Genomic DNA, 22303 nt, shown 5'->3' on the forward strand with positions numbered 1-22303 from the left:
TTCTTGTTAAACCAAAAGACCCAGAGAACCTCAGAGCCACAACTCATTAGATGAGAGCAAGAAAGTCTGCAGAGGAGGAGGAGCTGAGAGAAACCTCTAATAGACACAGAGCCGTCCTGGGAAATCTGTTCTAATTTTATAGGCTCGACAGTATCACTGTTGGTTCAAAGCCCGTTTGTTCAAAACTGCTCAGCCTTCTTCTACTGCAGCGCACACACACAACCACACACACACACACACACACACACTGTTTCATGATTCTGTGCCTAAAAACATCCACAGGCCTGTGATCATCTTTGTGATGTATCTTAGAGAGTTCCCACGACTCTGAATATTCACATATTCTCAGTGCATTTATAAAGCTATATTCCAAAGTCAATCTTTTGAGTAACCCCCCGTAGACTTAAAGAGTCTAAAACATTTGCAGTTTCCCTAATTTGCATGAAAAACAGCAGCTTTGAATTCAGCCAGAATTAAATACTCGTAGTTATGTCAAAATATGGATAATACGCTGCTTATGTGGGACATGTATATCGTGCTGAGCTTGTGGATGAGCAGAGGAGCTGTGGTTTATGCTGCTTGGGTGGTTTTGATACTTCTCTCCGCTGTGAAAAATGGTCACTATTGTAAATTACTTTGTAACTGACCGTGTTCGAGCTGACTAAAGGTGCTGTTCTCCCAGGAGAGGTACCATCTGTACCGTAAAGTATGTGTGTGGTCCCAATGAGTTTGTGTTCCTTTCTTCTACAGATGATGACTATTCTGACACATACAATGCAACATATGCCGTCATAAACAATGGTGAGAAATGCTTAACTTCTCATACAATAAGTCATTTCGTCCCGACCCATTTGTCTCCTCCCGTCTGTCTGGCTCTGCCTCATCACATTTGTCTCCTCCCGTCTGTCTGGCTCTGCCTCATCACATTTGTCTCCTCCCGTCTGTCTGACTCTGCTTCATCACATTTGTCTCCTCCCGTCTGTCTGGCTCTGCCTCATCACATTTGTCTCCTCCCGTCTATCTGGCTCTGCCTCATCACATTTGTCTCCTCCCGTCTATCTGGCTCATCACATTTGTCTCCTCCCGTCTGTCTGGCTCTGCCTCATCACATTTGTCTCCTCCCGTCTGTCTGGCTCTGCCTCATCACATTTGTCTCCTCCCGTCTATCTGGCTCATCACATTTGTCTCCTCCCGTCTGTCTGGCTCTGCCTCATCACATTTGTCTCCTCCCGTCTGTCTGACTCTGCCTCATCACATTTGTCTCCTCCCGTCTGTCTGGCTCTGCCTCATCACATTTGTCTCCTCCCGTCTGTCTGGCTCTGCCTCATCACATTTGTCTCCTCCCGTCTGTCTGACTCTGCCTCATCACATTTGTCTCCTCCCGTCTGTCTGGCTCTGCCTCATCACATTTGTCTCCTCCCGTCTGTCTGGCTCTGCCTCATCACATTTGTCTCCTCTGTCCTTAACAGACGACTACAGCCTGTCAGCCAACACCACCATGTCCCACCCTGCTCCCCGTACACATACGTACAGGCCACTCGCCAAAAGCCCCTCCGACAATGGAGGGCATCTGGGCCCTCGGGAGCCTTCGCCATCCCCTGTGCCCCCACCACCTCCACCCATGCCATCTCTCCTTCAACTGAGGGCACGAGACAGTGACCGTGAGAAAGACTCGCCCGACGCGTAAGAGGACCTTTTTGTCTTTTGTCTTTCATTTATTCCACCTTATGCCACCCCTTTTTATAATTATTATATGTGGATAATGTATAACGAGCATTTTGTGAATTCTTATTTTCATTTTTTTGCCACCGTAAATTCTATTAATTTAATATGTGCTGAAGTATATCGTTGAGCGATTGAACTAACTCAGTGTCGAGCTGTTCTCTAAGAAGCTTGTTTTTCTTGCACCAGGAATGAATGGGGTCCGCCCAACAGGAAAGTGGACACGCGAAAGTACCGCGCAGAGCCGAAGAGTATTTTTGAGTACGAGCCTGGGAAGTCCTCCATTTTGGAGCACGAAAGACCAGTGAGTATATTTTTAAAAAATATATTCTTTCATCTGATTTCATAATGAATTCTGACATTTTCCTGTTAAAATCCACTTAGAAGTCGATAGCCACCGTCACATTACTGCCTTCCTTCACGTTCGAGTAACCTGCGAGGCTTTTAGGAGCCGATCAGGAATCAGCTCGGGCTGTGAAGTGTATTCTTTATCATTCAGAAGATGCACGCTTACCTATTTCTATAACTGTGACAGTGAAGTGATTTCTGTTGCTGCTCTGCTTCACTTTGAAACTAAATAGAAGATCAATTTATGAAGTGGTAAACATCTAAACATTAAGCAGCCTGAAGTGCAATAACACTGCAGCGGTGGTACAAACAATTGAGAAAAGAGTCAAAACCACATTTACTTTCCTTACGAATAATAAATGGCGTATTCTGGACGTCTTTCAGTCAGACACGGTGTGGGCGTTAAAAGGAAAAGGTTTCCAGCGCTGCATCCTCTAATGACTGTACTGGCTGTTCCTTCTTTGTGTGTGTGTGTGTGTGTATAATTACTGTGTAGAGGAAGGGCAAAAATAATAGACAGCAGGTATCTGAGATAAAGAAGAGGAGAATGTATTTTATAGATGTGGAGTCTGTTATGCGGGAAAGGATTGAAGGAAAAAGGTATTTGTGACGGTTCTGCAGATGTTTGATGTGATGACTGCAGAGAGCTCTCTCGGGGCAATAATGCATGAGTCAGTTCCTGATAAGGCAATAAAATTAGAAAGCTGTCGAGAGTAGAAATGAGCCCACGCTGAGACTCCTTATATACGTATGTTGTCCGTTGAGAAGCTTTCTGCTCAACTCTCCAAGGTAAGAAATTGCTTCAAAAACATCCTGTTCGATGGGGAAGAGTCTATCTGGTGTCCAATTATGTTTTTCAGACTGTCTGTTTGTTTGGTTAATTGTTTCTCCGTGCGTCTACAGTAATTGTGCGTTTGACAGTTTACGCTCTCGGCTCTCACTTTTTTTTTTTTTTTTTTTTTTTACAGCGTGACTCATTTGTCTCGAAGCTGAAGTCTTTTTTTTAGCAAAAGAGATGTAACACTACAACACCTACAAAACATCTCCTGGCAAAGTTTCAGGTGGTGTGAAAACTCCACTCTCATGTGGGAATAGGGTTAGAAAGAGCAGACGGTAGTAAACCAATGCTTCATATCAACTGGTAAAATAACAGTAAAATACAGCAACAGGAAAGAGTCAATTATTGAATTGCTACACAGCAGTTACATCGTTTCCATCTACCTGTCTAATTTATTGCAGGTTGATTTGGTATGGAAATGTTTCTCTGTGATACAAAGGAAGTGTTTGACCTTATAATCCATCATGTCACATTAGCAGAGATAAACTTCTGCTTCCTGAACGCTATTTGTCCATCATTTGCACGCATGCAAAACAGTGGAGGATATATGGTATTTCTTCAGCCGATAACATTTAGCAAAAATATTAAGGCAGCATTGGACGGCAGCTGTTGAGCATCAAAATTGAAAGATGCATCTCAGTCGTCAACTCTAAATGAAATATGTGTAAATCCGCCGTTAAAAGCATCATCAAGTGTGATGATGAGGACAGAGTGTGGCAGTTTACACCTTTCAACAGCGAGCATTAAGACAGGATATAAAAAGAAACACAAGGTAATATAAAAAAAAGATGTACAAATAGGATTTATTTTAAATATGGTAATTTTCCTATTTAGAAATATGAACTGCTACTTATAGCACTGTCCTCCCTCGATGTGTCACCTGTTCATCAATAAAACAACACAAAAAGCTAAAAGAAACATAGTCGGCATGTTAAATTGGATCAGGTGTTTCGGGTATAGACTGTGATACGATACTGTAGAAGGGAAAGTTACTGTACACCCATGTGAATAACCCCTCATGTCTTCTCCAAACAGTTCTTCAATATGTGCCTCTTCCTCTTCTTGTTGAATATAATGAGCACCTCTGGTGAGGACTTGGCCTTTCCCTGCCACTCTGACACACTGCATTTAGTATTCCATCCACTGAGCCTGCACACAGGTGTGGATAATGAGGTGTTAAATATGTAATGCTCAAAGTGACATGCTGGTTTTCATTATCTCTCACCTGTGCCATGGCTCAGAATAAAGCAGTGGTAATGTGATTTACATCCTGGCATTCACGGCCCCGTTAATTTGTATGCATATGAAATTAATGTCTGATAATATGGCGCTATCGCACACGGCCTACCAAATAGTTTGGATTCCCTAATGTTTTAGAATTGCTGTCAAACAACGTAGTGAAGCAAAACATACTCTCTTTAGGATTTGTCAGGAGTAAATTGTTCTTTATGCATCACTGCTTTCTTCCCCCATGAGCCAGTCTACATCTTCATTCTGTGCTCATCTCCCTGTGCCACCTTTGTTTATTCCTAACCATGACGTCCATGTCTCTCTTTGTGTGTGTGACTTCTTTCCACACTGTCTTTCTTCTACCTCCTCTCTCTGTCACTGTCATGCTCTCCCAGACCTATGATGACATAGATTTAGAGAACGAGCCTTGGTATAAGTTCTTTTCCGAGCTGGAGTTTGGGCGGCCGGTAAGTCGGGGCCATAGCTACTCCCTCAACCACAACCCTGCCATAGGCATACACCCACTTTCTCCACTCCACCCATGATTGTTTTTGTTTACCAATAGAATGGGTGGGGCTAGTTGTTTGGGCATGTGGTACTTGTTGGGTGCTGTGACCCCCCCCCCCTCCCCCCCACCCTTGTGACAGGCTGTGTTATGTCTCTGCGCTGCTGGGTTTTTTGGTCTGGTGGCTAGCAGGCACTGAAATGTTCACACACAAACTTGGATAAATTAATTTAAGTTGTGTGTTGCATCTTGCCATTAATAGATCAGCCTTTTAGTTAGCCCGCTTGATCATTTATTAATTTCTGCTTGTAGTTTTGTTCATCTTCAATTTTAGTGGAGCAACGCTCTGCAGATGTGCTAAATGCTGTAGTGCCCTCTGCTGGATGTAGGTGGTAATAACGTCTTTGTGGCTCAGGGCAGGGATTGCCTCTAGCCACAGATCTAGGATCAAATTACCCCAGCCTGACCTGAATTACAAAGTCTCATACCTCTGTCCATGCCAGAGCATGACATCAGGTGATGATTAGTTGGGCTTATTCGAAATGTTCAGGTGAAAATGTCCCATCTGGAGCTGGCACGACTTCCCAAAGTCATGTTGGACTGTGTGTTGACATTTCTACCTGCAATATTTTTGAATGTTTGACACCACTGAATAAGCCCTTAGAGTGTAGATGGTTTCCCTACATGCACTGACTGGTCCAGTTGGGACAGAATCTCACAGTATGTTGCGTGTTTGAGTGTTTATTGAGGTGACGAGTCACAAGAAGTTTTGCCCGACTGAGTGATCAATAGTTTATTTGCACTAGTAAACCAGCACTAAATCACAGCATTGCACTCGCAAATGCTGTGATTAAGACACAACACTGCAGCTTTTGCTTCACTCGGCTTCCTGCTTTACAGCTTGCTTTCACACTCTGCATGTGTGTGTGGTACATGGGCACATTTGTGTGTGTGTGTGTGTGTGTGTGTGTGTGTGTGTGTGTGTGGTATAAAGGTTGATGTAGTAGGCTTAATATATTGACATACTGTAGTTTTAATGTTGCTATTTTTAGCATATGAATAAAGCATTAATTGATGATATTAGTTGCATATTAATTAATGTGTAGGTGTGTGTTTGTCAGTGGAAGTGTTAGTGTGTATTGAGTGTGTGCACATGTGTGGATTATACATGCAAAGCACATGTGAAACGTTTGTGATCTAGTCCATATCTGGTTACTCAGATTCTCTAACAGGTGTCACTCTCTCCACATGTTTTTTGGTTTCTCCCCATGATGTCACCACTGCCTCTCCTCCTTCACCTCATTCTCACCTTCTTCCTATTCATCATCCTCCGTCCTCCTCCTCCTCCTCCTCCTCCTCCTCCTCCTCCTCCTCCTCCTCCTCCTCCTGCTCACTGCTGCTGCTTGGGGCTCAAGCCTCCTAAAAAACGGCTGGATTATAATCCAGACATCTCCGCTCGCCAACGCATTGAGGTAATCTCGCATTCATGAGTGTCCCAGTAGTGTTGTAAATCTCACAATTTCTAACCCACGGTTGAAATCGAAATCTAAAGTACATATATATATATATATATATATATATATATATATATATATATATACATATATATATGTATATGTATATGTATATGTATATATATATATATATATATATATATATATATACATATACATATATATATATATACATATATATATATATATATGTATATGTATATATATGTATATGTATATATATATATGTGTGTATATATATATATATATATATATATATATATATATATATATATATACATATATGTATATGTATATATATGTATATGTGTATGTGTATATTGCTTTGTGAAGAATGCTGAACATATAGCTTTTAACATGCTATTAATTGATTTGCTTGGGATTGTATGGACCTCTATCTGCTAACATCTCTCTCCTTGCACATTCTTTATGAAGATGTAGATTTCTTTCTTTCTTTTTGAGCTCAAAATATAATTCACTGGAAATCTTTTTGTTATGTTTCCAACATAATTGTGTGATGGCATTTGATGGTTAGCATTTCTTCAGAGAGACCTGTGTATCCACCATTCTTTACCAGTCAGTTCCATTCCACATGATCCATGCCAGATTTTGCAGGGCAGAATTTGCCCCCAGAGCTCAGCTCATAACATCCTTTTTGCCATATCACCTTTGCCATCCTCCTCCAGAGAAGCTCAGGAGAGAGCAGTAATGTATCTTCACCGCTTACACTGGTAGGCCTCTTTTTTGCTCAGGTGTGCTATGTGGAACCAGCATCCATCGCACCTTACGCTGGGGGAGAGTTTTGAGTGTTGCACAGCAACAACCGCATGCAGGCTGTGCATTGTGAGCTGATCTGCCTCAAGTCTTTGTTCTTGCGGACCTCACTTTTCTCTTTTGTTGTCTGCCCTATTTCAGACATCCCTGCATATCGCTCCTGCTGACAAGGCTCCGGAGAGACCTGCGAGGTAACCTCTGTTTCTTTTATTTTCCTCTGCACCACCCCCTCCCCCATCCTCTCAACAGCACTGGTCCTTGTTGTGAATCAGCAAGGAATCAAAACTGCTCTTTCTTGCCTTGACTCTGGTGCAAATAGCCATTAATGATGATTTTTGCATTAGTGTTGGTCTTTATTTGCTTTTGCCACTGAAGCAGGGAACTTTGCATATCCCTTTCACTAACTGAGCCAGAATAAATTAACCCAGCAAACCTATTGATTCTGCCCTTCACCTCTTATCCTTCCCTCAACCCCCCCTCTTCCTCCTACTCTCTTTCACCAGTGGCCTGCTTATTCAGTCGCATTTTCCTCGGTGAATAGAAGGAGCATAAATGGGATGAGATGAATAGGCCATGTAATTCATGTCAGTGGCATTGAGAGTGTTTGTCCTGAACAGAGAGCCCTTTGGGTTTTTACACATTTTGAAGTTTTTACTTTTTCTTAAAATTATATTTTTACATTTTATGTTTTTTGTGTGGCATTTATGCCTTTTTATTTGACAGAGGAAAGCATACACACTGAAGGAGAGGTAGAGAGGAGTATGACATGCAACAAAGGTTCAAAGGCATGAATCGTTCCGGGACGTTGCAGTTATATGGCCTGCTCTGTAACCAAGGCGCTCTATTATAGCCAAATCTTTAGTGGGATGTACTATTCTTTACCCAAAAAAATATTTTTGCCCAACAGTACCAATATACTGTATGTATATAGTCTCATATTGGTTTACAAGCTTTTGCTTGCTCATTATTTATTATATGTTGGTCTATGCATGGTTTGTATATATGATGATACAGGAAATATAGTAAATAGAATGCACTCACAATTCAAACTGCATACACAACTGTATAGTGGTCTGAAAGCAGTTGTCATTGATGTCTGACTGTGTTGCAGTGCTGCCAGCGACTATAGGAAGAGAAGGAAGTCTGAGCCGTCAAGTTCCCAAGCGAATGCCCAGTCTCAGAGCAGAGCTGCAACTTCCCCTAAACCAGTGGATGCCTACAGACCCAGCAGCAGCCTAAAGAAGCCTGTGGTTCGTTCCTCACCATCCTCACCCGCCAGAGCCAAAGGTACAGACACATAAACTCAAACTCCTTTTCACTTGATATTTTCTCTCTTTGTGTTTGTCTTCTCCCTGCTCTCCCCCCGGACTCTCATATGTATACTTACCACGTTGCAAGAACATTTGTTGGCACTTGTTGTGTTTTTCACAATATAATGTCTGTCTGATGTGGTCTTAAGTTTCCTTGATTCGCATTGGTGGAAGTCTGAAGAAAAAGCATCAAATCATCTTTTTTCCTACCTTTTCCTCTTTTCTTTCTTAGTTCTTCTCCCTCTCCCCATCTCTTCCACCCTTATGCTGGGTATTATTGCTTAACTTGCTTTCCTCCTTCTTCTCTTTCACCACGCTGCTCTCTATTGGACATCTGAAAGGTGGGGACGCATGCAACATGTATCCAAACAGTTTGACCTCCCCAGGTCCTTATCAACGCCCTTATCCGCCCCCTATCCCCTCTGACCCTGACCCTGAGGACGGCAGCCAGGAAGGCAGCTCCTCCTCCAAGCAGTCTGTCTTTTGTAAGAACAGTTGGGAGACAAAATGCCAGGATGCTGAGACATGGAGCAGTGCTGAGGCGGTACCCCCCCATCCCTGGCAAGCTTAAGTCACGCAGCTGTGATGACTTACTTAATGATGGGCATTCTGGCTCAGGCGGGTGCAAAGCCACCCGTTCAGAAAGTGCTGGGTCACTGGTTTGTGATGGGAATCCCTCAGGTTCCACTGGATCCATCTCCACTCGCTCATTGCCTCGCCTCCACCGGCGCCGGGCACACGATTCACCGGGCTTTCTCAAGCTCTATCGTAAGATGCACCAGATCGACCGAGCTCAGCTCATCCCATCGGAAGTCATCCGCTCGGTCCGCGCTCGCATCCTGGAACTAGAGGGCCAACCTCACCTGCATCGGCATCGCCTCTCTCCTTGGACACCCTCTTGGGGCATTGATGTGCCACACGATATGGTGCCAAACCGCATTTCAACATACGAGACCCTTATTCAGAAGTCTAAATCCATGCCCAACTTGGGTGACGGGGAGATGCCTTCTGGCACTACCACGCCAGGTGGTTCGTCATCTCGAGGCAGTGGTGGTGGTGGTGGTGGCACACCCATATTTCCAAAACGGCGTTTTTCCATAGAATCTTTACTAGAGGAAGACAACAACGGCAACAGTGGAACAGTACCTCAGAGCACGGATCACTTGCATCGAACACGTAGCCCACCTGAGGGCCAGCCTCGTGTCGAGCCGGTGCCCGGCCGTGGGCGGTCCTTTCCTGCTCCTCCTATTCCCAAAGGCCCGCAAGCCAACCCAGACTACTCTGACAGTGAGCAAGACGCTGTTGCTTCAGACCTCAGTGACTTCATACAGGTGGAGGGCTCCTCATTTTGCAGTGAGAGTGACTTTGACCATTGCTCACTAACCTCTTCTGAGAGCTTGTACGGCTCTTCCACCCTTCACCACCACCTCCGTCATCACCACCACCATCACCACCCTGGTCACCACCCTGGTCATCAAAGTCTAGGCCAGAGCCAGGGCTACCAACACCGCCACCTCATCAGCTCCTGCAAAGGCCGCTGCCCAGCCTCTTATACCCGTTTCACAACCATGCTTCGCCATGAGAGAGAACGAGCACGCCAGGAGCACCAGATACCTTCACAGCCGAGCCGCAGCAGCAATTCCCAGATCCAGAGCTCACCGTCCCAACAAGCGATGTCCAAGCTGGCCTTCCTGGTCAGCCCAGTGCCTTTCCGCAGGAAAAATGGCTCACCACCTACCTCTAGAAGAAGCAGTGGTGGCGGAGATCAAGGAAGCAGACCCAAGTCCAAACAGGCCATTTATGAAGCACTAGATGCAGCCTTGAGAGACATATATGAGCACATTCAAGCAGAGAGAGGCCACAGAGGAACTAGAGCACCTGACGATAGCATCCTGAGGAGAATACTGTCCGAACTGCTGCCAAATGTGCCTGAACGAAGCTCCTCATTGCGAGGGAGGAGGGGTTGTTGGCACGGGGGTCAGTCCTCTGCATCGTTGTACCCAGATGGGAGTCCCACTGAGTATTCCTCACATAGAGAGGATCCCTCCACACCACGGCTACAGTCACCAATCAATGCCTGTTACGGACGCCACTCAGACACCTCAAACAATAATGAATATGGAGAGGAGCAGGGCAATGGAAATGGTCTCTGTTATTCAGGTGGAGATAATACACATATCACACCTCACATATGCACGTGTACACTTTAGTTTAGTTCTAGTTTTTTTTCTGCATAAACATACACACATATGTATGCATACAGACCCCAAATATGCATCCATTTGCATCCATATGCAAACATTTACCTCAATGTCTCTTTCAGTATTGCATGGGCTCGTTGCCCTATTCCCTCATTGGTCAGTCGATGCATCCATCACTGTGCTTTTCTTTATATTTATATGGCATTCAGTAAGACCTGAATACTGTAAATTCTCAAGTTAATGGCCATTCTTTCCTTCTGTGTTAAGATAATGTCAGTGAAATGAAACACTTCCTGCTGATGTTTCACATTAAAGGTCTGCTTCTATAATAGGAGGATTTTGCCCTTTGATCTACTGAAAACCTCATTTGAAACATTGCAAACAAATGCTGGATTTGATTGACAGTAGCTTAATGCTGAACAAAACAATGGCGAAGTAGGACCACTTGGAATTAATTAGTGAGGGGGAATAATATGTCTGTTAGAAAGACAAAGTCGGAGCAACAGAATGGTAAGTAAGAACAATTCAGAAAACAGCAAGCTTCTAAAATGAGATGAAATATACTTGATTTCAAATGAAGGCCTTGATTCCTCTCTAATGGTCATTAATTATTTGAGAATTTACAGTATATTACTCTGTTTGGAGTAAATACATTTGAATATTCCTCTGTTTATAATTTGATTATTGTTTTGGTTGTGTCATTTGTCTGTTTTGCAGATTTATCTATGGAGTCGTCTTATTATCCCACAATCATTCTTTCCTTTTAAGCCATTTGCTTGTATGTTCATGTTTGTAAATGGGTTTTTATCATATTTAGTCATTTCTGGCCTGTATTCCCCTTGTTTCATTTTGTTCTTCAACTATTTCTGATTGCATGTGTCATATTTTGGAGTTGTTTTTCCAATGAAATGGAAATAAAACACACTTTTTGACCCTGAGCTTTCATTCCCTCATTTACCTGTTGGAATGACGTCATCAACGTACCATGCACTTTGCCAAGGCACATGTTTGTATTGTGAGCATACATGTGACATAATTGTGGTTACTATGGTAACTCCCATGACCTTTCTCACATGTTTTTTGCTAATCACAGACCAGGATGTCTCCAGGTGTTATTCCACCATGGATGGACGCCACACAGCCCAGAGTAGAAGACCTACTCCTGACAGAGAGGTACAACATTGAAACTGATGCTAGTATTCTCAGCACCAACATGCACTTCATTAGGACTTCAAAAATACTTCAGCTTGAACCTCAATAAACTTAATTTTGTTTTGTCTTTAGCATCACAATACCACAGCACAGTTACACTTTTTCACAAAAATGAAAAAGCTGTATTTTATGTTTTGCCTGGTAATGTTTGCCGGCTTTCTTTCTCTCACTCTCATCTCCTAGGTCTCCCATAAACAGATGACACAACTTATTCTGTTCTCTCTCCTCCATCAGAAACAGCCTGCGAGAGCCATTTATGATTTTAAGGCACAAACAGCTAAGTGAGTACAGTAAATGCACAGCGCACGCATGAGGAAGCCAAGCTTTGACGCATGAATGCCTAACTGCATATCAACACATCTCGACTCATTGCATTCAACGTTATGATTTCAGATTCTTATGCATTTCTTGTTGCTTTCTAAGATAACGTCATTGTCACATTTTAACACCACACCTGGATGGCTTTAACTGATTGATTGTTTGCAGTCTTAAAAGTATATGCATGAATTAGGCTGATTTGGGCTGTACTTTGGTCTTCAGTGGCTGATGTTCTGTAGCTGTTTACATGAATAGAGCTGTGCTGATTGAAGTGGTCAGTTCATGTCTTCTTTACACATGTGTGCTGGCACTTTGATGACATGACTGTGTTGCAGGGAGCTGACATTTAAGAAGGGTGATGCAGTGAACATCATCCGGCAGATAGACAACAACTGGTACGAGGGGGAGCACCGCGGACGGGTCGGAATATTACCCATATCATATGTAGAAGTAAGTGTGCAACTGAACGAGAGTAACACATGTGCATCGTTTTGTGTCTTACATGTAATTTGTCTCCCTCTTAACACACACATTTACACCAATACACACGCATGAACAGAAGATGCCATCCTCAGAGAAGCAGCAGCAGCCGATTCGTCCTCCTCCGCCAGCACACGTCAGAGAGATCGGAGAGGCGATAGCTCGCTACAACTTTAACGCCGATACTAATGTGGAGATGTCTCTCAGAAAGGTAGCCTGTTTATTGCTTGTGTGTTAAGGAAAAGCTGCAACAATGTAATGTTCTGTGATGGTTTATTATTATTATTATGAGGGGACTTTGAAGTGATCGTATAAACTCAAAAGATGCTAAACCTTCTCACGTTCTACAGAAACAAGTCAATAATCCAGATGTAGTTACAAGGTCCCCACCAGGCACTGATATGTTTGGTGTGTGTGTGTGTGTGTGTGTGTGTGTGTGTGTGTGTGTGTGTGTGTGTGTGTGTGTGTGTGTGTGTGTGTGTGTGTGTGTGTGTGTGTGTGTGTGTGTGTAGGGTGAGAGAGTTATTGTGATAAGGCAGGTGGACCAGAACTGGTACGAGGGGAGGATCCCAGACACAACCAAACAGGGCATCTTTCCTGTGTCATACGTTAACATCGTCAAGCGCTCCCCGTCCAAGAGCTCCGCCCACCACACAGACCCACATGGTTACCCTGGCAACAGGACGCCAAGCTCTACACCCATCAAGGTAGGGGAATCACTCCAACATTGTGACAATATAATACGATAAACCAATAGAGTTACCAGCAATTAACCCTCAAATAGACACCACACACACACACACACACACACACACACACACACACACACACACACACACACACACTGTACTCTCTGTTCCAGTTGTATAAATTACACTGTTCCTTCTTTTTCACGTCACCTTCATGGAGAATTTCTACCATCTACCTCCACCCTCCCCTACTCGTGACCTCCCCTCCCCTCAGCCCCCGTTGAGGAGGCTTGACCTGCAAACTATCACCTCCGAGTGGCTGTCCCTCACATTGGACCCATCTGCATCCACTCCACCATGCTCCCTCACGACCACCCCTGTACCGCCCACACCACCCCCTCTCCCCACTGACTTTACACCTTCCCATAAGGCTCAGGAATTTAAGGCCCCCTCGCCTGCGCCGCCACAAAGAGGCTTCGCTCTGCCGCCCCAGAGGTCTTCCCTAACTCCTCCTTTGAAAGACAGGAGACTCGGTTTAGGATACACCTCATCTGCCCTGCCTTTCTCCCCACCACCTCCTCTTCTTCCTCCTCCTCCTCCACCTCCCCTTCCTCATTCCTCCTTTACATCTCCACTGCCTGACTCTTCAGTGCGATACAACCGTGGCAAAGGAATAGCTCAACCATTACATATTTCCAAACCACAGATTTTTACCTGCACAGTTCCAGAGCCTATAAAGTCGCCCACACAGGTTCCTCCGCGCCACAAGTCAAATGTGGAAGTAAGCAAAAGCGGCACAATCGCTGACGTGAAGCTGCAAGTAAAAGACCCTTATGACGAGCTGTTGTCCATGATTCTGGATGGTTCTACCAGTAGAGACGACGCTGACTTTTCAAGATTGTCTCCGGTAGATTTCCCACCAGCTTCGCTCACCAATGAATCCCAGAGCAGGTTTAAGCTAAAAGCAGAAGAACCCCAGTCGGCCCGCAGTGAAACCCCCAGCACTCCCTCCAGCACTCCCTCCAGCTCTCCCTCCAGCCAGCGACTCGGCTGGCAGCGTTCGGTTAGAGGTGCAGTTTCACAAGCCTGTGACAATGGAGCCACTTTCCATGGCCTGGGGAGGGCAGACAGAATCTCTGAATGAACCAGTCGAGCCTGAAGGACCACCATCGGTGAGAGGAAGGGGATACACTGAGTTGTTCATTGAGGAAGAGGATGAAGCTAGAGAGGACAAAGAGGACATTAAAGGTTTTAACGAGAGACTCGGTCCACAGGTGTGAGCAGCATCTGTTGAGTTTGGAAACACTACAGGGCCCTGGAAGGGACACGGAGGGAAATGTTTTTTAAATCTTAGGAAAGAAAACGACTTTTGCGATCTCATATAAAAGTGTCACAGAAAGGTCGCCGTGTCACATAGCCGCTTGGGAAGCCCGAATGCATTTACAGAGAAGCAATATGTTCTATAACAAAACGGCTAGATCAAGTTACAGCTGGAAATATCCACGTGACGAATGTTTCCTGATTTATAAAGGAGACTGCAGTTTACCTGTTCTTTTATACGCTCGTACACAGCAGTGAATGTGACTGCTGAGCTGACACAGTAAATAAACTAGTAAGAAGGGATTGTATTTGTAAAAGACAGTAGTGTACATGCCATGAACGTTACTCTTTATGTTCCATAGAGTCAGAAAGTATAAATAATCCTTTAATTGGTCATTCATTAATAATTTGCTGAATGCTTCAGTTTCAGGGTCCTGGCTCAGTGGACTAGTGTTTCACATTTTATTTAAGCATTAACAATCAAAGATGAATTAGGCGTGGACGCTCAAGTCTTAAAATATCACTTCTGTAAAGGAGTCTGTTTTTAAATCATGCATTTAAAAAAAATACTTTCCTCCATGTCCCTTACGGGGCGCTGTAGAAATCCTCAGGATTTAGCTTCTGGGATTCAGCTTCAGAATTGATGTGTGTGTCATTACCTCCATAGGCTGATGTCTCTCCTTCCACTCTGACACGGCTTCCTCACCCCAGCCTCCCCTCACCCCCCACACCACCACCTCTGACCTTACCTCCACCTTTTCCTTCTTCTCCTTCCTTTACTCCTTCTTCTACTTCTTCTTCTTCTTTTACTCCTTCATCTTCTACTTCTTCTTTTACTCCTGCGTCGTCTACTTCTTGTATTACTTATTCTACTTCTTCTTCTTTTACTCCTTCATCTTCTACTTCTTCTTCTTTTACTCCTTCATCTTCTTCTTCTTCTTTTACTCCTTCATCTTCTACTTCTTCTTCTTTTACTCCTTCATCTTCTACTTCTTCTTCTTTTACTCCTTCATCTTCTACTTCTTCTTCTTTTACTCCTTCATCTTCTACTTCTTCTTTTACTCCTGCGTCGTCTACTTCTTGTATTACTTCTTCTACTTCTTCTTTTACTCCTTCTTCTTCTTCTTTTACTCCTTCTGCGTCGTCTACTTCTTCTTGTATTACTTCTTCTTCTTTTACTCCTTCTTCTTCTTCTTCTTCTTCTTCTTCATCTTCTTCTGCTTGTCCTCCTTCTTTCTCCCGGCAGCAGGATCGTGTGACCATCCCTCCCTCTCCCCCTGTCTCCCCTCGGCCCCCATCCCTTCCTCGCCTCATGACATCGCCGCTTCCTTCAGTGTCTCCCTCTCTGCCTGTCTCACCCCCTCCCTTCCACTCCTCTCCCCCCTCTCCAAGCGTTCCCTCACAGCGCTCTGTCTCTCAACCCTCAAGCTCTCCCTGTCCATCTCAGTTGATCACATCCTGTCCCGGGTCACCTATTCCCCTTCCCGCCTTCACTCCCCATAAACCAGCCTCTCCTCCCCTCGCCAGTCCGCGCTCTCCCCCCACTGTCCCCCATCCAGGACGTAGGTCTCCCAAGGTGAAGGTAACACTGGAACGTGAAGATGATGGCGTTGATTTAGAGCGTGTTTGTGGTGCCAAGGATTATGAGAAGGACTCATCTGATGATAGCTTTCTCTAACGTGTGTGTCGTTGACATTAACGAAGCTGAGGCTACGGTTGAAGTGATTAGTCGACTAACTATTGGACAGAAAATTAATGGACATGTTTTCAATCCGATTAATCGTTTATGTTATTTATGCGGGAAAAATGCTCCGACAATTAGTTTTATAGCTTTGTAAATTGACTATCTTCAGGTTTTGAGCATTTTCCACTGTTTTTGGACTTTTTGCTGACTAAACGATTAATCAAAATGTGTCCGCAGAATAACAGATATGGAAAATAATCGTTCGTCGCGGCCGTAGTTCAGACTGCTATGTTGTTTTTTGACACTAACATGAATTGCACGCTGTCGTGTAAGTGCCTATGGTGGTGATCTATGGACATGCTTGCTCGTGTTGGTTGTCCTGTGTGTTTAGGAGGATCATCATTGGCATCGGCATGTCGATGGAGGATGTTTTCCAGCATGTCGTGAGCCTTTTGTGGATGTGTGTTCAGCTCTTGGTGAAGGCTGCTGACTCATTTACTGTTGAAGATCATCGGTGTGTTGCTTCTGGTCTTTCTGCCTGTTAAGCAGGATGCAGTTGTTGGTGGTAAACCTCCCCGTAGTCCCATCTTGTTCCGGAGGTCCTATCTGTCCGCCATTAGAGGTCGAAGGGTAGGGGGGCATGTCTTCATTCAACCAAGCTCTTACTCTACTCTTGTCTGTGTACAGGAAGGACATCTTTCATTCATGACTGATCCCCACATATTACACATATGTTTTATTTTAAATGGGAGACATTATTAGTGTTTCTGCTGTGTCTGTTGGTTGGTTTGTCTGTTCATGTTTGCTTTCAAAGGATTTGGTCACACAGGTATGACATACTGCATTCATCATAAGCGAAAACATTAGACAAACGAATGCCTCACACATGCTAGACTTTGACTTTGTGTCTGTTTCTGTCTCCCTCACAGCGATTAGTACAGGATGCACTCCATGGTGGAGGAGAGCCGTAAGTTATTGTTCTTATTATACCACTGACTTGCTGTTATCCAACGATGAACCATATCCCCAAGTCAAGTTTAGCTTATTTATTGATATAACATTTAAACACATAGAGAAAGTTTTGGACAAAGAAGAAAAATCTGACAATATTTAACATAACAGGAAAAGAAAAACACGACTGTTTTTGTAACAGGTACCAGGCCGTGTACAACTACCTGCCTCGCAACGAGGACGAGCTGGAGCTGAAGGAGGCCGACGTTGTAGATGTGATGGAGAAGTGTGACGATGGCTGGTTTGTTGGTAAGAGGAAGGAATGCAGGGTTGCTCTTGACTAATAAGGAAGAAACATTATAAATTATAATTATTTGTATTTATGATGAAGTTTTTTATCGGTGTTTCTTGATGCCTTTAGGATTTCTTGTTGATGTTGTCTTTTATTCAGCTAAATTGTAAATGAGCTCGCTTCCTAAAAGTATTTCAAAGTCAAGATAAATGTTTGACATTTGATGCATATATCTTATAGAATAACTGGGCAACAAACGTACAGCATGAACAGATACTGGAGGTCAAATAGATGCTGCAGGGTTACTTTGGTGACAAACGGAGACCACCAGGTGGCACTATGATCCCACCACATGTTTATCACATGACTGTGTTGAGCAAGTTATCCTGCACAGCTGAGCAGCTCTGATTCCCCTGAGAATCTGTTTTGCTGCGTTAATCTTTGCATTCTTTTAGGAAATCTTGGCCCTCTAAAGATGTGTTCATGTGACTCAGTTTGATCTCCAGGCTGCAGTGAGCTCATCTACTATGAGTGACAGCTCCAGCAGAGCTCCAGCCAGAGATCTCATTTCATTACTCTTTGTTTTTGAAGGGACCTCTCGAAGGAGCAAGTTGTTTGGAACCTTCCCAGGAAACTACGTGAAGCAGCTATAATGATGATTCCAGACTCCACCCCTGGCCCCGCCCCCCTTCTGTGACACGAACAACGCCCTCAGCACAGCACCCGCAGGACACCACCTCCCAACACTGGTCGCCCCCCCCCCCCCCCCCCCCCCCCCAAGACCTGTCGCACAGTTATGTGTTTGCGTGCATGTGTGGCTCGTCAGCTTCACACAGACAGAACATTTAGCTCTAACTAGCCATCTTTAATGGAAGACTTCTACAAAATAATGTTGTTGTTTTTTTTTTTTATCTTATCTTTTTATCCTTATTTTTCTATCATGGAGAACCCAAACTTTGTGCTCCAGTCAGTGACCTTTAACTTTTTTGATGGAAGGATATCGAAGGAACTTTGCAAACAGTCAATAATAGCAAACGGGGCACCGCAGTGATGCTTTTCTTTCTGTTAAAGTAAGATCACCACGACGTCACCTTTTTTTCTTTTTCAGTATGTCAAAGTTAAAAACACTTGGTACATTTCATTTCAGTGTTCACTTACAAATATCCCCAAAGATATTCAGTGCAGAGAGTGTTGTAAAAACAGTATTCTGTTGTATACAAACTGTGTTGAAGGGATTGCAGCCATGCAGCCGATATTTCAGGTAAAAGTGTGGAGAAGTGTGCATGTGTCTATGTTATGCGTCGTCCAAGGTATTGATTGGTTGATAAGAATTTGGGGATATGTAAGACCATCATTCATCATCGTTTAAGCAATCATTTCAAATATCGCAAATGAGGAAGTGTGAAAAATATCATCGACACTCTTGCACTCGCTGTCGAAACCTAATGCGTTACATTTAAAGTATAAGATTAGGAAACGCAAAACAATGTTTTCGACATCTTCACACTACGATTGATGCACTTTAACAAAATTTTAAACACAAATCCGTGTTTGTTTTATTTGAAATATCCCTTCAGATTGTACACACTAGACGTTAATATGTGTGTGTGTGTGGTCTCGGGCTGTATTGCTCACGTTTGAAAAGTGTATGCAACAAGGTTACCAACCTTTTTTTAGGTATTATATTTATTAGAGGACGAGTGCTGGTCGAACGGTGTTATAAGACGATCTTAGAGAAGTTTCTAACATCTGTCAACCGCAGCAAACCCACATTTGAAGGCTTGTTATTTTCTTTATCAAGCATCTGTCCAGATAAGTGCTGCGCGACAAATAACACGATAGTTCATGGGCTATAATTGTGCCAGGTGTAATGATGTTTTATGTTGAATTATTTAAGTCAGATGAAGGATGAGATAGCATTTTATGGAAAACTTCAGTCGTGTAACTGCAGTGTTTTAACCCTGTTGGCAGAGTGAGTGGCTCACGGTTTCATATATATATATATATATATATATATATATATATATGGAATTATCGGCAGTTTCCATCTTAGCTTGTCATGCTCAGTAAATATGATTTTATGTTTTTATTTTCTCATTTTACGTGTTTCACATAGGATGGACACTGACAACAAAACAATTGTTAAAGCACCTTAAGATATATTTTTATTTTATCATACATTGTTCTTCACCTCACCTTCTTGTCATCCACTATTTCAGCTGGTGTGTGCGTGTGTCTGTGTGTGTGTGTGTGTGTGTCTGTGTGTGTGTGTGTGTGTGTGTGTGTGTGTGTGTGTGTGTGTGTGCGCGTGGTATTTTTGTAAGCCTTTTGTATGAGAGCTGTAAAATGGCCAACATCCACTTGCTTTATAAAGTCAGCTTTTTCTCACCCACCATCATATTTGGTTTCCTCTCTTTCTTTCTTCACATTCTTCATCAGTGGTGCTAATTTCCACTTTTACAAAGTTATTATTGTAGCCGGGCATGTAGGCCTTTTTCTCCAGTTGTTTGTTGTTTGAAGAGCCGGTGACGTATTTAAACTGAAGTTGCTGTAGTTAGAATGAGTAGAGTTGGTGATTGCTGCCTTACATCCAACTCACTAATTTAATAGCCATGTATATGTAAACCTCTTCTGTGATGCAAAAAATTCATTTATGCATATATATAGTCTAGAAAACATCAGGAACGTGTGCACAGAATGATCACAAACTAAGAACGTACAGTAAACCTGTAGTCTGCTTTTGATACAGATTTGGATTGAAGACATGAATTTGACTCCTGGTATGTTTATACATGTAATGAAAATGTTAATCTTATGTGTTATTCATGTTATTATCAACTTCAATGCACACTCTTGGACCTAAGTATTTCTACAATATCTTAGCATTTGTTGGATGATTTTATAGGGCTGTATTGCTAATAAAATCCAGCTAGTAGATGAAATATTTTCAATTATGTTTTCCTTTCAGCTTAACAAAAAGTAAAGACAACTTTGTTTGTTGGTGCCTGAAAAAGGAAATCTGGTTCATGATGTTTTAAAGGTACGTTGCAGAATGTTTTGACCACTTTCATTTCAGCCCAAGCACAATTCCTCATGTGGCCAGTTGGTGGCGGTAATGATCAGTAGAAGGCCGCAATGTGCCGATTAATTGTATTTCTTATTGTCCACAAAGACTGAAAGCAATAATAATTAGTATTAATCTCGGAGTACTTTTGTTTTGTAATTTTCTTAACTGCTTGGCACTAGTTGAGAAATGTTTCTTAAACAACTTTAAATATAGTATTTGTAGTTTTTTTTCAGCTGTGGATTAATACAATGTTCTGTGAGTATTTATGGCAACAGGAAGGTGAATGTGCGAGAAAATAAACTACAGTGCACGTCCAGTGACACGGTGGCTTTGACAAACGATACCTGTTAATGGCATCAATTAATTATTAGTTTTAGTTGGTTTTTTTTGATAACAAAAATATAAAACATCACCAGACTTGTCCTTTAACCTTTCCGCTCGCTGCAGTGAGGTACGTGTACTCCAGGTTGGGTCAGTACTGCCGTGACATCATTGTCTGGTGTGGTTACAGGTGCAACACACGTTCAACCACAGTGCAAAGAAACACTGCTTTAAAAGTCTTTAATGTTTTAGTGATATGCTTTTTATGCAATATAATGAATGAATAAAAAAGTTAACGTTACACATTGTTGTACATGTAAATGTTAATCTTGATTCAACCTTTGCAGCCTAAAATTAGAAAATCATTTAAAAAAAAATAGCATGCATAGGTACATTTTAATGTCTCTTTTATTGGTTTAGTAAGTAAAGCATACACACAGGGACAGCACATATTACTGTGGCAGTGTTTACAGCATGTATGCTATAAATGCGTGCATGTTTTTGTTGCAGGGTGGTAGTTGGTGGCAGAGAGAGTGAAAGGAAACGTAATGCAGACAGACTCTTACATGTCTGCAAAGAGAGAGAGACATGTAGAGTATAAACGCTCCATCGTGAACTTCAGGGAGTTACATCGTCATGGTAACTGCAGAAACAAACCATGAAACTGGTTCACTTTAAAATAATTGCATTTCAACGCTCTTCTACGCAGTTGATGGACTTTGTGGTGTGATTCTTAAATTGCCCAAGTGTTTGAACTGGCACTTTGATTCATTTACATGATGGAAAACTTAATCTGTGTCAGTGCTGACACAGATTAACAAGCTCCACTCACAGTTTGTTCGCTCTTTGTTATTGTAATTTTGGATGTAATGCAGATATGACAGGTATGTGGCGACTAGAGAAACATATCCTCAGCTGGCTGGAATAAAACACTGAGCATAAACCAAAGAGCACAGCGAATAAGAGGAAATCTTTTTGAGAGATTTAGAAATAACTTATTTTAACAGACAAGAAAGACTCAGTTCCTGCTATAAACACAGAGAAGGAGAGAGGATGTGTCAAGAACTTTGTTGAAAGTGGATTGTTGAGAAGCTCAGAGGTGAGAGTCCTGGGTCCCGTCCAGATCAATAGCGGATGGAATGTGCCTGTGGGACGTCCAGGGCCTCGGAGTGGAGCAGCGCCTCCTGACCAAATAAGGACAGGAGCAGCAAGACCTGTCAACCAGAGCGAGAGGAGGCCAGCCGGGCTGCTCGCTGCCCAGGGATGAGAAGCGGTGAAAGGGAGGGGGGGGGGGGGGGCTACAAGTGTCCATGTAGGTACTTGAACACCATGAGCCAAAACTGGGTTTATTCAGGACGACTGAAGCTTTGGTTGCATCTGATTTAAGCGGCAAAAACTTCACTTTCTATTTGGAGATAGAATGAGAAAGAAAGAAAAATAAGTAACAAGTTGCTCAACAGAAAATAGGAAAACTGGCGAGCAAGAGCTGGTAGAACAGTCTGGGAGCCAGTTCCCAAAATCTGACCA

At 43.0% G+C, this 22303-nt stretch overlaps 1 protein-coding gene across 1 annotated transcript in view; it reads left to right on the top strand.

Annotated features, from left to right (window-relative positions):
- sorbs2a (sorbin and SH3 domain containing 2a) overlaps window positions 1-20330 on the top strand; it is a 47420-nt gene extending 27090 nt beyond the window's left edge. Inside the window, 17 exon segments of the mRNA XM_029441969.1 lie at window positions 751-801; window positions 1470-1683; window positions 1912-2026; window positions 4534-4605; window positions 6059-6115; window positions 7073-7122; window positions 8043-8218; window positions 8583-8781; window positions 8783-10401; window positions 11536-11615; window positions 11838-11935; window positions 12308-12422; window positions 12532-12663; window positions 12965-13159; window positions 17075-17112; window positions 17299-17405; window positions 17980-20330. Coding sequence (XP_029297829.1) covers window positions 751-801; window positions 1470-1683; window positions 1912-2026; window positions 4534-4605; window positions 6059-6115; window positions 7073-7122; window positions 8043-8218; window positions 8583-8781; window positions 8783-10401; window positions 11536-11615; window positions 11838-11935; window positions 12308-12422; window positions 12532-12663; window positions 12965-13159; window positions 17075-17112; window positions 17299-17405; window positions 17980-18041 — 3380 coding nt within the window. The 3' untranslated portion in view covers window positions 18042-20330.
- The last annotated feature ends 1973 nt before the right edge of the window (window positions 20331-22303 follow it).

The sequence above is a fragment of the Cottoperca gobio genome, chromosome 1 (genome assembly GCF_900634415.1).
Source record: "Cottoperca gobio chromosome 1, fCotGob3.1, whole genome shotgun sequence".
In the NCBI taxonomy this organism is placed as follows: domain Eukaryota; kingdom Metazoa; phylum Chordata; class Actinopteri; order Perciformes; family Bovichtidae; genus Cottoperca; species Cottoperca gobio.